This window comes from Rhodamnia argentea, chromosome 11 (assembly GCF_020921035.1).
Source record: "Rhodamnia argentea isolate NSW1041297 chromosome 11, ASM2092103v1, whole genome shotgun sequence".
NCBI lineage: Eukaryota > Viridiplantae > Streptophyta > Magnoliopsida > Myrtales > Myrtaceae > Rhodamnia > Rhodamnia argentea.
In genome coordinates, this window is record NC_063160.1 from 1,700,270 (window position 1) to 1,714,851 (window position 14,582).

A 14,582-nucleotide genomic window follows, 5' to 3' on the forward strand; every position below is an offset into this window, starting at 1 on the left:
CTAGGGTTTCAGTTTTTAAAAGGAGTAAAATTAGATCTTCAATAAGGTTTTGAGGAAAAATAGGCAACCGACAAATTTTCAGTAATTGGGACCTTCAACATTCGAAAAATGCTAAAAGCTCAAGGTTGATGGGGACTTATCTTAGATTTCAACCTTCCCAATGCTAGTTTTTTGCCTAATGACCCTTGAAAACGGTTGCCAAACACTCCAAAATTTCTTGAAGGGCCTTTCAAAATGCTGAATCAAATGCACCATTCAACCAACACTTTTCAATTTAAATCAAATCAACGGTCTTATATAAAATTATTCGTGACACAAGTCGCAATTGATAGCACTAACGAACGTCAAATATCACATGAAAGTCATGATCAAATTTTAGTCAAATTTGAAAATATATAATTGCAATACCTTCTTTAACGTGCTATTCCATGCCTGAATTTTTTAATTTTTTTAGATGTAATCCCTAAAGTTTGATTCAATATGCAACTTCGTCCTTGACCTTTAATTTGGTCAATATGATCTACGACCTTTTCGTAAACGTTCAATATAATCTATGGATTACCATATCCCTTAATTCAATTTAGCCCATTAATACTATAGTTCATGGGGTAAATTAAAGAGAAAATTTCAAAAAAAGAAATAGCTTTAAGTGCCATCATTTTGTCAAATAAAGACCTCAAGTAGACCTTATTTTAATTAAAGGTCCGAAGTGCGCTCTTTATTTCAAGAAAGGGCCCGATTAGGGGCATTTTTCACATTTTATGTTTTTTTTTTATTCTTTTTTTCCTTTTTTCTTTCCTTTTTTCCTTTTTGTCTCTTCCACCTCGACTCCCCAATGGCCGTGGGCCGGGTCGTCTCGTGGCCGCCGATGAGGGTGCGGCCGAATTCAGAAGATCTCGCTTGCAAATCCCCAAACCTATCTCACCAATCCCCTCCGGAAATTATGGCTCCAATGGCCCCTCCACTTCTTCATTGTCTTCTTCAATCCTCAAGCCCAATTCCGAGTATCCCACGGGTTACTCTTCAAGCCGCACAAGTTCTTGGCACCCACTTGACAAAACCTCGTCGAGAAAGCGGCTCAAATCATCTCAATCCGGCGAGGGCTTGCCGCCCGTTGCCTAGGCTACGCGAGGCAAGCCCTCGCCTATGGCTAGCCGACGACCACCGGTGAGGCGAGATGGAAGAGAAAAAAAGGGAAAAAAAATAGAAAATGTAAAAGTACAAAAATATCCCCGATTAAGCCCTTCTTTGAATTTTGACCCAAAAAAAAGTCTTTCTTTGAAATAAATAAGGCACTTCATACTCTTATTTGAAATAATCTACACTGCATCTCTTTTTTTAAATTTTTATAAATTAAATATATATCATAAATTAAAATTTTAAAAATAATATTATACGTTAGCATAAGATTTATGGATCATATTAAATGAAAAATTTAGGGACGGCATATTGAGTCAAATTTGGAGATTAATTATCTCAATTTTCGTAGATAAATATTCCCGCGATGTCGTGGTCTTACGACTCATTCTCTCTCTCCCCCCGACTGATCAATCGTGACGCCGGACCAAGAAGTGGCAGGGACGAGCAACGTCTTGATTTGATAAACCTTTGACCACTTCATCGTTTCTGAATCTTCTTCCTTGTCTCCGAATCCCAGGGTATGTTTCCTCTCTTTTAACCTTCCAATTTTTTCCAGAGAAATTTCCTCGTGCTCGAATGGTTTCTCAGTTCGGTCTTGTTGCTGGAGATTCTTTGCGGGTGACGTTGGATCTGGCTCGGAGAGATCGAAATTGGATCTGGGTATTGCTCCATTTCTTGGTTGGATGTTGATGGCGTAGAGTTTCATGGATGTTGCCAGCTATTAGGGTTTATGTATTTGGTCTTTGATTTCTTGGGCAGCTTCTTGTTTTGGTAATGGCATCGTGAGGTTGAGACTTATGCAAATTTGCTTTAAAATGCTATCGAATGGGTAATTAGATTTCTGTACAGAAAAGGGTGACGGTTCTGGGCATCCCTGGTTTTCCCTTCTTGTTTTTTCCCCTGAAAATTTGGTATTCTCAGCTTGGATGCTTTCTGTGACTTGTAGATGGCTTGTTTGTCTATAAAAGGAAGTTCTTTACCACTTTGTGAAATTGTCTTATGCATTTGAGTGATGAACATGAGAATTAGATTGTGTCTTCAATAGACAAAAAAGAACTGGTTGATTGCTACATAATGCTACTTGCGAGTGTTCTGATGGAAGATGAAGTTGTCTTCACCATTGTGCTTTTCATTTGGGGCCCAGAAAGCCTAATTCTTGATCAACTGCAACGCTTTCATTTTTTAAGTGGGAAATTCACAGCAGCTCTTTCTTGACCCAAAAGTAAATAAACAGAATGATACCTGTGCACTTGACTGGTAGCCTTCTTGCATAATGATTTGAGTAAATAAGTGTGGTGTTCTCACCCTAATGTGCCCTGACTCAAGGACCCAGGATCTAACGAGTCTTCTGTATTTTTGGTGAATTGTAATTAGTCTTTGGACTTTACAGTCTTACGACTCTATCAAGTCTATTCCAGAATCGAGGTAGATGACTTTGTTGGCTGTTTTAGTTGGCTTCTGGTATTCGTCTTTTGCGCGATGAACTTTCACTTGCACGTCTAATATCTGAGCCAATATTAGTCGAGCTTTCAACATATTCGATCCTCTGGAGGGACTTTCACGTTACACTTGTGAGAAAAATCCATTGTTTCCTGTGCACTTAGCCTCGTCACTGTATCCAACCATGAACAGGGATACTAATTGCAATCCTTTACTTAAATTATATCTGATTAAGACCTGCCAATACTTCTATAAGCTCTACGATACAGTTGACCAGTTGTATGTCTTGGGTACAAACTGTTTCTTTTTCATCTGGAATTTTACCTGAGCCATAACAGTTATACTGAAATAGGGCTTTAATCTATATTCAATCCGCTAACTTGCTGCCATCATTGTGCTGGCGGATGTTGCTGGTCTGATTTACTAGAAAATGAAAGAGCGGAATTTTACAAACCAACGGATGTTTTTGACAGATTTTAAGATGAACGGAAGAATGGGCAGGCGGGGCTATAAAGATCCGATGCTAACACGGATGGTGACTTCTGTGTTCAAGTTTGTGCGGGTTGCGGAGTTTGAGATATTGTTCTTCCTTTTCTTCTTCATTGCCTTCCTCATCTTCAAGGACCTGGTAAGTCTTCCTTCCTTCCCAACCGTCTCATTTCCCCATGAACTTTCAGTAATATTGAAGTTGTGGAACCATGCGATCCATGGAGACAATTTATGTCCCAGACTTAATTTGTGACTACTATTCAATTTTGGAGTCCTTGTCGAAATTTGTTGTCCTCTGAAAGAATGTCATCTGATATCGGAGAGTGTCACTTCACATAGATTATCAGGAATAAGGATTTAGGCTTTGTACTGATCGCGCTTGGATTTGTTCGTTCGCAGACATCTCGTGCTGGATACAACCAAATCCTCGTAAAGAAGCCTGGTGGGAACGATATGTGGAATTACTAGCTCAAAACTAAATGTTGTCTTCTTCTTTTTCTCCTTTCCCACTTGCGGTTGCATCTTGCTATGTCTGATGAACTTCAGATTTTGCCATTGTTTTATTCCAGTGTAACTTTCTCCCTGGTTTTCATGTGAATAAGATCCCTTGGGCTACATGCTTGCTCATTTTGATAAAAAAAGTTTCTTCCGAGGACTAGACTGAAAATTGGGAAAATGTAGATTCCTGAAATAATCACCATAATAAACTAATCAAGTTTCTCTCTGCATTTCGATTTGTACACTTAGCTAAAACAGCAAAAATTTCAAATGTTCGTATATCTAGGACTGATTTATGCTATCTATATGGTATCCAATGCATTGTGGTAGAGTAAGTATTTAAACAAGTGGGTCATACTTAGCATCCGTTACACGTGCCTTAGTACATCAATTCTTCAAATTAATATTAGGGCATAGTTTGTCGCGACCTAAAATTTGGAAATTTCGTGCTAATGGATTATTAAGTTAATTAATTAAATGAATTGACTAACCTAACTCGAACTCTCCGAAGTTCATACCAAATCGCAACTTAATATACAAAAATTTTTTAATTAGAGTTGCCACTAATCGTTTTTGGTAGGTCGATTAGAAATCTAAGTAAATTAGCGAAAGAGCTAAATTACTTCTACGAACCAAAGATTAAGAACTCGGGGACTTGATTACGCTAGATTACTCTAACGTCCTTTCGGTACCATTTTATTTCATGAAAAATTTTTGTCGGGCAACATTAATTGATTTTGACTTAAGTCACTAACAAAGGCTATCGTGCGATTGCACAATCAATTAATTGAACATCTAGAAGTCAAGGTAATTGCAGGAAGCATATGCCAAAACAAATTGTTCTCACTTTTGAATTTTCGCTTTTTAATGGGATAAAGACTAACCTATATTCAATGCATGAATTTAATCTAAGATGCAAATGAATTAAATAAAATACAAGGAAATCCCGAGCATGCATATGAAATTAATTTAATTAACTACGTGACTAACCTAGATGACATGCAATTAAATGAAACTAATGTACAAATGATGATACGGTCTAATTAAATTGACTACATGACTTACGAATTAATTGAAGACCTAAACAATGAAAATTCTATATGATCTAACCTAGCATGCAAATGACATAGCAAGCTTTGTTTTAATTTTGTATTTTCGGATTAATGAATGACCCTAAATAAAAATATGCCTAAAGATAATTATCTTACATATTTTAGGGTTTAAATTTGCCTAATCCCCAACATATTAAAGATAAATTATTTTAAACATGAAAATCTACTCAAATGTGCTGATTCTATCCTAAAATGCAAATCTAAATTAACTCATTCTAAAATTAATAAAACGTACGAATATCTACATGATTTTAATTTAAGGATGCGACTTTATCTAAAATGTAATGTAATATCTTTTAGAATTTTAAATATCACACAAAAGAATATTCATTGTAAAGATATTATGACAATCAAATCAAGTGGACATATCAACCGATTTTTGAAAATATTTCGCGAATATTCGAGTCAATCTTTAATTCGTAATCCTATCGAACTCAAATCATTGCTCGTGTGGCAAGTTGTGGATTAGGAGATTTTCCTAATCGATCATATTTTGAAAGATTTTTGATATCTTGAGTATCTTCAAGAAATTTTCAAGAAAAGATTTTGAAATTTTTAGATTTTATTCCAATCAAATCTTTCAAACTAGGCAAGTCATATATTGCACAACAAAAATCCCAAAATATTCAATTTAGACACAATCCAGCAATTCAGGTAATCAAATATTGCGATATTCTAAATCAAGCAACGGAATTTTAAGATATGCAATCTAACATTCAATCCATGCAAAGTAGACAAAACAATATTTAACATATTCAGATTAGGAAATATACCTAATACCGCAAGGATGTTCTCCAATTTGAATTTGCTCCGAAAAATTGCGATCCAAAACTTGAACTGATTGGCTCGGTACGGAGGCTTACATGATTCGGTGAGCGCAAATTTCTTTGGAAAGACTTGGGAATTGCTTCGCTTGAAAATTCGTCGGCTTGGTGCTAGTACAAAAGAACTTGCGGAACTTGGTTTGGGATTGGAACACCACCGTTGTCTCAGATCGTGGCCGAACTCTTGGGCACATGCGACTTGCGATGGAATTGCAACTGATCAGGGAGGTCAGCTATGTTCTTAACATCACCTAAACACAGCAGGCACAAATTGTTATCATGATGGACTTGTCAAATTCACGTGTAATCTCTCTTTGACTTTTTTTTTGCCTCTTAGTCACAGTGGATGACCTCTCTAGCACCATATTCTCTGGACCTCGCTGGACGAAAGTCTCTCTTTTGTTTTTTTTTATGAATCTTCTACCTTGCGGTGTGCTGTGAACTTGAAGCCTCCCTTTTTCACAGTACGAAGCTCACTTTTTGCACCAACCCTCCCACTGGACGAAGCTCCCTCCCCCTCTCTCTCTCTCTCTCTCTCTCTCACCGGATGAAGCTATTCTGTTTTCTTCTCTCTTTTTCGTGTCTTTTGGGATTGGGACGTGCGAAAACCTCCCCCGCTTTGCCAGTTAAGATCTATTCTTAAAAAAAAAAATCGATTTTGGTTCACCAAATCTCCCCTTCTCTAACCGATATCACTTTGATGGCTGACAAGTTCGGGCGTTCTTCTATCTCTAGCCTAATAAACAGCACCATATGAACCTTGGCCGGCCTAGCCCCGGCATCTCCACTGCGAAGAAAAGGATCCACTTCTCCGCGCACTTAGTCCAATCCGTTTTATCTCGTCTATCGTCGGTCGAATGCAACTATATGCATGCTATAAAAATAAAATGAAATGAAATGAACTAGGTGCAAACTATATGCAAGATGATTTAATTGTTTTTTGTAATGACTAAAGTGAATCCCTAATTTTTATGCAAAAGTTAATCACTAAAAGAGATGGCTAAAATTTAGGTGTCAACATAGTTGATGGCCCAATTGAGTTCCAAATTCAAGTTTAAGAACTTCATGAGATTAAACTGTACATTTACCACTATTGACATTCGAAAGATTAGTCTTTTAAGTACTTCCCTTTCAAATTATTTGGTGCATCCAAAAGTTCAGCAAAGTTTTGTCAAGACAAGTCAATATTTGCTCATATTTGAGCAAATGCACGTGACCGGTAGGTGAGATGGAAAATGGACATCAACCAGGCAAAATGCTCTAATTTCTATAAGTACGCCAGAAGTAATTAAGGGGAAAAAAGGATCAACCGAAAGGGTGTCGTTTCATCAAAAGTTGTCCACTGCAGATCGTATTGCGACAAGTAGGACGGTTGGCGGCAACTGAACCACCAAGTCAGAAATACGAAGCAATACTTGGTCTGGAGGTCTTGGTTGCATTTCCACTCAAAATGTTTGGGCAGCGCCGGTTCAATTGAATGGTTTACAATTGAATTGAAATTATGTGCAATACGGTCATCATCAAACCGAGCCCCGATCTTCACGCCAGTTGCGAAATTGTTAACCCGTTGCTATCTCGGGATAATGTCCTCACAAATTACAAAACCGTCATTCTTTTCCTCTCCGTGTTTTGCAAGGCTAAAAGCTAAACCGACCAAAATATTTGGATAAGTGAAACGTTCGCATTCGTATATATATATTTGCTTTCTTTTTTCCTCAACAAACGAAGTGGGTGCAAAATTCTGGATCGAGTAAAGCAAAAATTGACAGCATGAACAATTTTTCCAGTCACAAATTTAAATCTGAGAAAGCTCAGTCTAATGTTCTACTTCATTCTTGTGGTCCTAACCTACGTGCCCCACCTTTGTACAACAAAAATCAGGTTTTGCCTTTACTTGATGCTCGATTCCAAGTCCCTTTAGAGAATGATATTAGTAAGTACCCAATCCACCACCAACATTCATTTTCTTTTGTCTTGTATTTGTTGTGGAAATTTCGGTTTCATATTTTCGATTAATCACATTCGTATTTTGACCTTCGATTTTCTTCATGTTAGGTCTTGCGATGATTCGAATTTCAATTATGTGAAAAATTGAGATTAGATTCATTACCCTATGAGGGTGTTGGCAAGTAGACCAACTCCAATCCCCCCTCCCACCCAACATTCTCTCTCCCCCTCTCTCTCTCTCTCCCGCTAACCTTTTATTTCCATTCCTAATATCCGTAGCGTAACTCCACAATCTCTTTAAGAGTAGACTTCTCTCCCCTCCCAATTTAGATTTAGGTTTAAATCTAGGAATTTTACTCACATGAGCTAGATCTAAATATAGATCCGAGAGTTCCTTATAAGTACTTGATGTGTGTTCTTTCAACATATTAGCGTTGGAATTACTGCTCAGCGATGGTAATGAGAGCATCAATCCTAGTTGTGCACCGCAAGCCGTTACAAAGGGATAAGAGTGTGTTTTCAACTGGAGAGTGTGCTTTATTATATGCTTTATGGTATTTGTTTTGATCTGCAGTTATTTGGGATATGCTAGGCTAATCCCTCTATGTAACTCTCGAATATTATTATGCTTAATGAAAAGAAATTCTCTTTCGACAAAAAAAAAAAAAGTAGACTGTGCTCTTGGTGATCAAATTAATTTCTGAGGTCGTATATAATAGCTTGCGCAATAACTATTTGTACATTGAATTCAACAAGTTTGAAAAGATAAAATCCGCGTCCGACATTATTGTTTCAAGACCCTCTTTGTACCTAAGTTAGTTTTCGAAGCACTAATCTTTTGATAGTGTGGTAAAAAAATTTATGTATAGTTCTTGTTTTTGTCATACATTACACTAGTATATGTCATCATTACAATGCTAAATGTATAATTGCCCGACGGCCGGATTAGCCGATGTTGTTCCATTTCCATGTGATGACAAAAATTGCCGCCCTAAATAATTGAAACCCTAGCTTAGCTTGAAATCTACCTTTTCTCCTTTACTGTTTTTCATTTTTATTTTATTCTATCTTTACTTTTATCATTATTAGAAATTGACTCGATGGCAAACATGTGAATACAGGCCAAGAAAAAAAAGAGGCATCCACGTCGTTCATTTTCTATTGTGGGATTAGATATCCTTTGACCATGGTTTTCCATACAAAAATGCGCACGGAAACTTATGTTAAATTATATTGATTGTAATTGTCAATTCTGAACTTTAGTCTTGATGTTCTGTATTTTTCACATCGATGTGCGCACAAATGAATAGTTGATTGTCATTGCTTGGAGAGGATATTTCGCAACCCTTTCAGAAGTAAGTGAAAAAACTTCATTTATTTAAAACTCTCTCTTTGGAAAAAAGAAGAAAACTGTTTGGAAAAAATTCCAAATAAGAACCCGAAGGCCATATTTTCTCAAATAAGGACATGAAGTGGACTTTATTTCAACTAAGGGTCTAAAGTGCTCTCATTGTTTTAAAGAAAAGCATAACCAAGGGTATTTTCGTCATTTATATTTTCTAAATTTTTTCCTTCCTTTTCGTTGATGGCCGGTCTCGGATGATGATCGACCACCAGCAAGAGTTGGGCAAGGCCGTTGAGGGCCGACCTCACCTACCGCAACAAAGGAAAAAAATGAGAAAATGAAAAGAAAAAAGATAAAGAAATTAAAAGAATTGACAGAAATGGCCTCGATCAAGCCCTTATTTGAAATAAAGTATACTTTAGGCCCTTATTTGAGAAAATTAGAGCACTTCAGCCCTTGATTTGGAAATTTTCCAAACTATTTTAAGCATCGAAAATTATGAAATATCCGAGGTAAATATTGTTCAAATGACAAACCGGAATACGTAATCGCAACATATTTACCCAAAATTAATTTTGTGGGAAGGTAAATATCGTTATTGCTTTTAGAAGTAAGTGAAAAAACTTCATTTACTTAAAACTCTCTCTTTGAAAAAAAGAAGAAAATTGTTCGGAAAATTTTCAAATAAGAGCATGAAGTGCCATCTTTTCTTAAATAAAGGTATGAAGTAGACTTTATTTCAACTAAAGGCGTGAAGTACCCTCATTATTTCAAAGAAGGGCCTAAATAAGGGTATTTTCGTCATTTATATTTTCTAAAAATTATCCCTGCCTTTTCACTAATGGCCGGCCATCGGTGAGGGCTAGGCGAGGTTGTCGATGGCCGACCTCACCTACCGCAACAAAGAAAAAAGGAAATGAGAAAATGAAAAGAAAAAAGGAAAAAATTAATAAAATGACTAAAATGCCCTTGATCATGCCCTTATTTGAAACAAGGTACATTTAAGGCCATTATTTGAGAAAATTAGGACACTTCAGTCCCCTATTTGGAATTTTTTCAAACTATTTTAAGCATAAAAATTATGAAATATTTGCGATAAATATCATTAAAATGATCGGCGCAACTGCGACATATTTATCTAAAATTAATTTTGTAAGAAGGTGAATATTGTTAAAATAAAAAACCAGTAGCCGTAGCTTTGATATATTCACCCCAAAATCAATTTTCATTAGAAATCTTAAACCGGTATCTACATAACACATTTACTAAGTATTAATGTTTGTCACACCAAAAGGCACCAACTAATATCCCCAAACCCAAATCTACCCTCCACTTCAAATCCTAAATTGGTAAGCAAGTGTGGACTTGGATGAGGAGTGCCCGTTTAGATTTTTTCTCAAGATGAAAGTAAGTTATTGGGATAAATGTGTCACAAAATCGCATTACCTCAAATTGGGATTTAAATGTTTTGTAAAGTCGAAGTGTGCAAGTGACAAAATTCAAGAAAATTAGATTCTTTCTTGTGATTTTTTTGGGTTACGAGAGATAGATCCGATGACTCTAGCCGATAGTTAAAGCGCTACCAGTACTAGTCGATCCTCCTAAGCAACCCGTAATTTTTTCGATTTTTGAGATGTCCATTTTGTGTTGGGCTTTCAATTTTGTGGATGTTGAGCCAAAAATAATCTCGGACAACTCGAATTAATTAAAAGAAATAAATTTGCGAATTTTCTTAAATAGGAGTCACAAAAAGTAGAAATCCAATATATGGTGAGTGTGTGAGGGTGAGGAAAAGGCTGTCATCCAGGTCACCCTATCATTTCTCTTGGTGGTGAAATAATTCCCGTCCTCTAAAAATTTTCTCAAATTTAGCAGTCTCTCTCATTTCATTTGCATTTCGAGATCCATCTGAGCCCCTCTCTCTCTTTCGCTCACTCCCTATATATAGACGCACACGCTCGCTTGCCATCTCCGTCTCTTGTTAGTCTCTTCTTTGAAGTTTTCCGTCGCATCGGCCGTCAGAATCGCGAGAAAAGCCAGAGCCGCCGTGATTCGGAGGTGGGTTTTGGTTCTTCTCCATCTTTCGGACCTCCCCGATCCAGGTATAGCTCCGATCTGCGTTAAAGTTTCCTTCTTTCGTTGATTTGGTCTTAGATCTGGATGCTGCAATTGTGGGTTTCGTCCCGCCTTCTTTTTTTTTTTTTTTTTTTTTCTTGGTTGGTTGCCGGCGAGTTTTCGTTGCTTCTGCGTGGATCGGATCGGATGCGTTGCGATTTGGGACGATGAGATTCGTATGTGGAAATGTTGGTGGACGTCTGTTCGATTTTTGAAACTTTATCGGCTGATTTCTTGGTTTTTGCGGGTGTGGGTGTTGCCGATCTATGCTCTGTAGCAATTTATTTGAGTGAATCGAGGCTCAGCTCATCGGTTGACGATAGATCCTATCAAGTGTCTTGCTTCCCATTGAATTATATGCGGCTAATTGTCTCTTGCATGATTCGGTGCGTTGATCTGTTTGGTATCGTTTTTACGTTTCTTGATCCGTGTGTGGTTTGATTGTAGACAGATTTATGTTTTTCAATTCTTTCGGTTTAGAGAATTGTATTTTACTTGGAACTGTTTCAATTTCTAAAGATGAATGATTTGGACTGAAAGGGAAAAAGGATTCTTGATCCTTGAATTGTAAAAGCTTAAATCAACAGAAGGGTCTGAAAGAAATAAAAAATTTATTGCTTTCGAATTCACATCTTATGGCAATCAAGAGAAATGTTGGAAACGTTGAAATGCTCCTCTTGTTCATTTTAAGTTGCTAGTAATCTTTTGTGACTTGGTTGGTCTCATCATTTGTGTAGCTATTTGCAGGTTAATATTTCTTAAAGATGGCCGATGCTGAAGATATTCAGCCCCTTGTTTGCGACAATGGGACTGGAATGGTGAAGGTTAGTCACTACCTTTATCTTTAAAAGTGCATTAAGTTGATATTCCTGGATCTTGAAATATGAAGAGATAAATCAAGCTCGTTATTGTATCTTTACAGGCTGGGTTTGCCGGTGATGACGCACCTAGGGCAGTCTTTCCGAGTATTGTCGGCAGGCCCCGGCACACTGGTGTTATGGTTGGAATGGGTCAGAAGGATGCCTATGTTGGTGATGAAGCCCAATCTAAAAGAGGTATTCTTACCTTGAAATATCCCATTGAGCATGGTATTGTCAGCAACTGGGACGACATGGAGAAAATATGGCATCACACCTTCTACAATGAGCTCCGTGTTGCTCCGGAAGAGCATCCTGTCCTTTTGACTGAAGCGCCTCTTAATCCGAAGGCAAACAGAGAGAAGATGACCCAAATCATGTTTGAAACTTTCAATGTGCCGGCCATGTATGTTGCCATTCAGGCTGTTCTGTCTCTTTATGCCAGTGGTCGTACAACTGGTGGGTAATTTTTCTTTTCTTTTCCGCAATTTCAAGCCAGTTAAACCTGCCGTTTTTTGTTTTGCTGATGTCAAGTTTCCCCTCCTAAATATTGTTGTTTTATTGGAATAGGTATTGTGCTCGATTCTGGTGATGGTGTGAGTCACACTGTCCCAATCTATGAGGGTTATGCTCTTCCCCATGCCATTCTCCGTCTTGATCTTGCTGGTCGCGATCTCACTGATGCATTGATGAAGATTCTCACTGAGAGGGGTTACATGTTCACCACCACTGCTGAACGGGAAATTGTCCGTGACATGAAGGAAAAGCTGGCATATGTTGCCCTTGACTATGAGCAAGAGCTGGAAACAGCTAAGAGCAGTTCTTCTGTTGAGAAAAACTACGAGCTGCCCGATGGACAAGTCATCACGATCGGGGCCGAGAGGTTCCGTTGTCCAGAAGTCCTCTTCCAGCCATCATTGATTGGAATGGAAGCTGCTGGAATTCATGAAACCACCTACAACTCCATCATGAAGTGTGATGTGGATATCAGGAAGGATCTTTATGGTAATATTGTGCTTAGTGGTGGTTCCACAATGTTCCCTGGTATTGCAGACAGGATGAGCAAAGAGATTACTGCCCTTGCTCCAAGCAGCATGAAAATTAAGGTGGTGGCGCCGCCAGAGAGGAAATACAGTGTCTGGATTGGAGGGTCGATCCTTGCATCTCTCAGTACCTTCCAGCAGGTAAATATTCATTGGGGAGATACTTCGTTCTATTTGTTATAGTTCGTTTGACTTCATTCTTTTATGGTTCCCTGTGGTATTTATAATCATGTTGGCTTTTTGCTTGGCAATGTGTAATAACCCACTTGCTTTATTGTTTAAATTACCAGATGTGGATTTCCAAGGGCGAGTACGACGAATCTGGTCCTTCAATTGTCCACAGGAAGTGTTTCTAAATCCAATAAAGTCGAAGTCTTGGTGAGTCCTTATGTTGTGGTTTCCTGTTGTTCCATGTGAACTCAAGCTTCATTACTTAGAGACGGAAATGGTGGAGAGCATGTTGGGAGTTTTTATGTACCATAGCTGTTCGAGAAGTATGATTCAGATTTTTATCGCCATGTCTGAGAAGCAAGGTTGTTGAAGTCCCTCTCTGAATGTGGCGAGCAGAACATTGGTTTTGAAGTTGTTGCTAGTCAGCCAGTCTCTTTCTAGGATGTTTTAAGAGGAGCTGGGAGTGTTGTTTTTTCTTTACTTTGTATGCTCATCTTGGTGATATATAAGTTTTTTTCCCCTGGAACAGTAATGTTAATATTGTGTGAGGAATATTGTATGCGGTTTGAGGTTGGTTACTCATCAAAGTTTCTCAAGTAGAGATCTGTTTCTATCTGTTATAATCTCGTCTCTTGTTCCGAACCTGCTGTGCACGGGGTGTAGTTGCTAGCATTTTGGCTGAGACTCGGGGCGAAAAGTGTACTCCGATATCTGCATTTCTTGATGTAATTTTCGCTCGAACTTGCTTTGTCTATCTTGTCTGTTGGAACCGAGAAAGCGCGTAACCTGTTTGGAAAACGGAGAGAAATTCGATCGATCTGAGCTTACTGTGGTGCCTATTGTCATGTTGTGGGGAGAAGTTTCGTATGCATTGTCAGTGTCACAAGAGGTGTTTGTGGTGAATCAATGGTCTCTTAACTTGGCTCTTGCTAATTTCCTGTTTCCACCTTCTTCTGGATCCTACAAATGTACTGTGAAGGGTCATGGCAGGTTTGTAGAAAATTATGTCCTTCAAAATGCTACCATACAAAGAAAGTGTGTTTGAACAAGGACCTAGGCAGTTTTAGCAAGAGCGAAAAAGTAAAAAATAATCGCTTACGCAAGCCGATCGGCGAAGATTTGAATCATAATATTTGAATAATAATATTGTTTGAGACTAAATTGGTCATTTGATAACATTTTTTTAGGAAAAGATCTACTCTGGATATTCTTTTGAGAAATTGGCCCTATTTGAGATTCTTATTAAAAAAATTTCCTTTTCGTTGCTGCTAAAATTAATTGAGTTAATACGTTGAAAAATATCTAAACTTGTACTTCATGATAAGTTTATTTCAAATTAATTTTGTGATCACTAAAAATTTTAAATTGATACACCTATGATGAATTTATCCTTCATTAGTTTTCATTAAATTTTTCCGTTAAACTGTTAAATTGGATGATACGTAGCGGTTTACGGACGTATCAATTTATGATTTTAAAGCTTCGTTTGTCATAGATGTACCGATGTAGATCTTTGATAGTAAAAAATAATTAGTTTGTGGTAAATTTGTCATAAGTGTACCAGTTTAATATTTTTTTATTTAAGAAAATTAATTTGAAAT

The 14,582-nt window shown here is 37.6% G+C and overlaps 2 protein-coding genes across 4 annotated transcripts; both read left to right on the forward strand.

Annotated features, from left to right (window-relative positions):
- Window positions 1-1,664: 1,664 nt before the first annotated feature.
- LOC115750529 lies at window positions 1,665-3,699 on the forward strand. The gene is made up of 3 exons (XM_048272418.1): window positions 1,665-1,800; window positions 3,054-3,208; window positions 3,469-3,699. The coding sequence occupies exons 2-3, from the start codon at window positions 3,062-3,064 to the stop codon at window positions 3,535-3,537; spliced, it is 216 nt and encodes a 71-aa protein (XP_048128375.1). The 5' UTR covers window positions 1,665-1,800; window positions 3,054-3,061; the 3' UTR covers window positions 3,538-3,699.
- Window positions 3,700-10,738: 7,039 nt separating this feature from the next.
- LOC115750522 (actin-7) lies at window positions 10,739-13,601 on the forward strand. Of its 3 annotated transcripts, none has more exons than XM_030687941.2 (5): window positions 10,739-10,897; window positions 11,658-11,734; window positions 11,833-12,226; window positions 12,338-12,951; window positions 13,101-13,601. In XM_030687941.2, the coding sequence occupies exons 2-5, from the start codon at window positions 11,675-11,677 to the stop codon at window positions 13,164-13,166; spliced, it is 1,134 nt and encodes a 377-aa protein (XP_030543801.1). In that variant the 5' UTR covers window positions 10,739-10,897; window positions 11,658-11,674; the 3' UTR covers window positions 13,167-13,601. The 3 variants fall into 3 exon arrangements, with proteins under 3 accessions (XP_030543801.1, XP_030543802.1, XP_030543803.1); XM_030687942.2 differs by having other exon boundaries at window positions 10,742-10,897; window positions 11,648-11,734; XM_030687943.2 differs by having other exon boundaries at window positions 10,778-10,853.
- Window positions 13,602-14,582: the final 981 nt, after the last annotated feature.

Bases quoted from the DNA above. Each gene is read 5' to 3' on its own strand.
- LOC115750522 (XM_030687941.2), top strand. From the start codon at position 11,675: ATGGCCGATGCTGAAGATATTCAGCCCCTTGTTTGCGACAATGGGACT. The intron at 11,735-11,832 runs GTTAGTCACTAC...GTATCTTTACAG, and splicing joins ATGGGACTGGAATGGTGAAG to GCTGGGTTTGCCGGTGATGA. The intron at 12,952-13,100 runs GTAAATATTCAT...TTAAATTACCAG, and splicing joins CTCTCAGTACCTTCCAGCAG to ATGTGGATTTCCAAGGGCGA.
- LOC115750529 (XM_048272418.1), top strand. From the start codon at position 3,062: ATGAACGGAAGAATGGGCAGGCGGGGCTATAAAGATCCGATGCTAACA. The intron at 3,209-3,468 runs GTAAGTCTTCCT...GTTCGTTCGCAG, and splicing joins TCCTCATCTTCAAGGACCTG to ACATCTCGTGCTGGATACAA.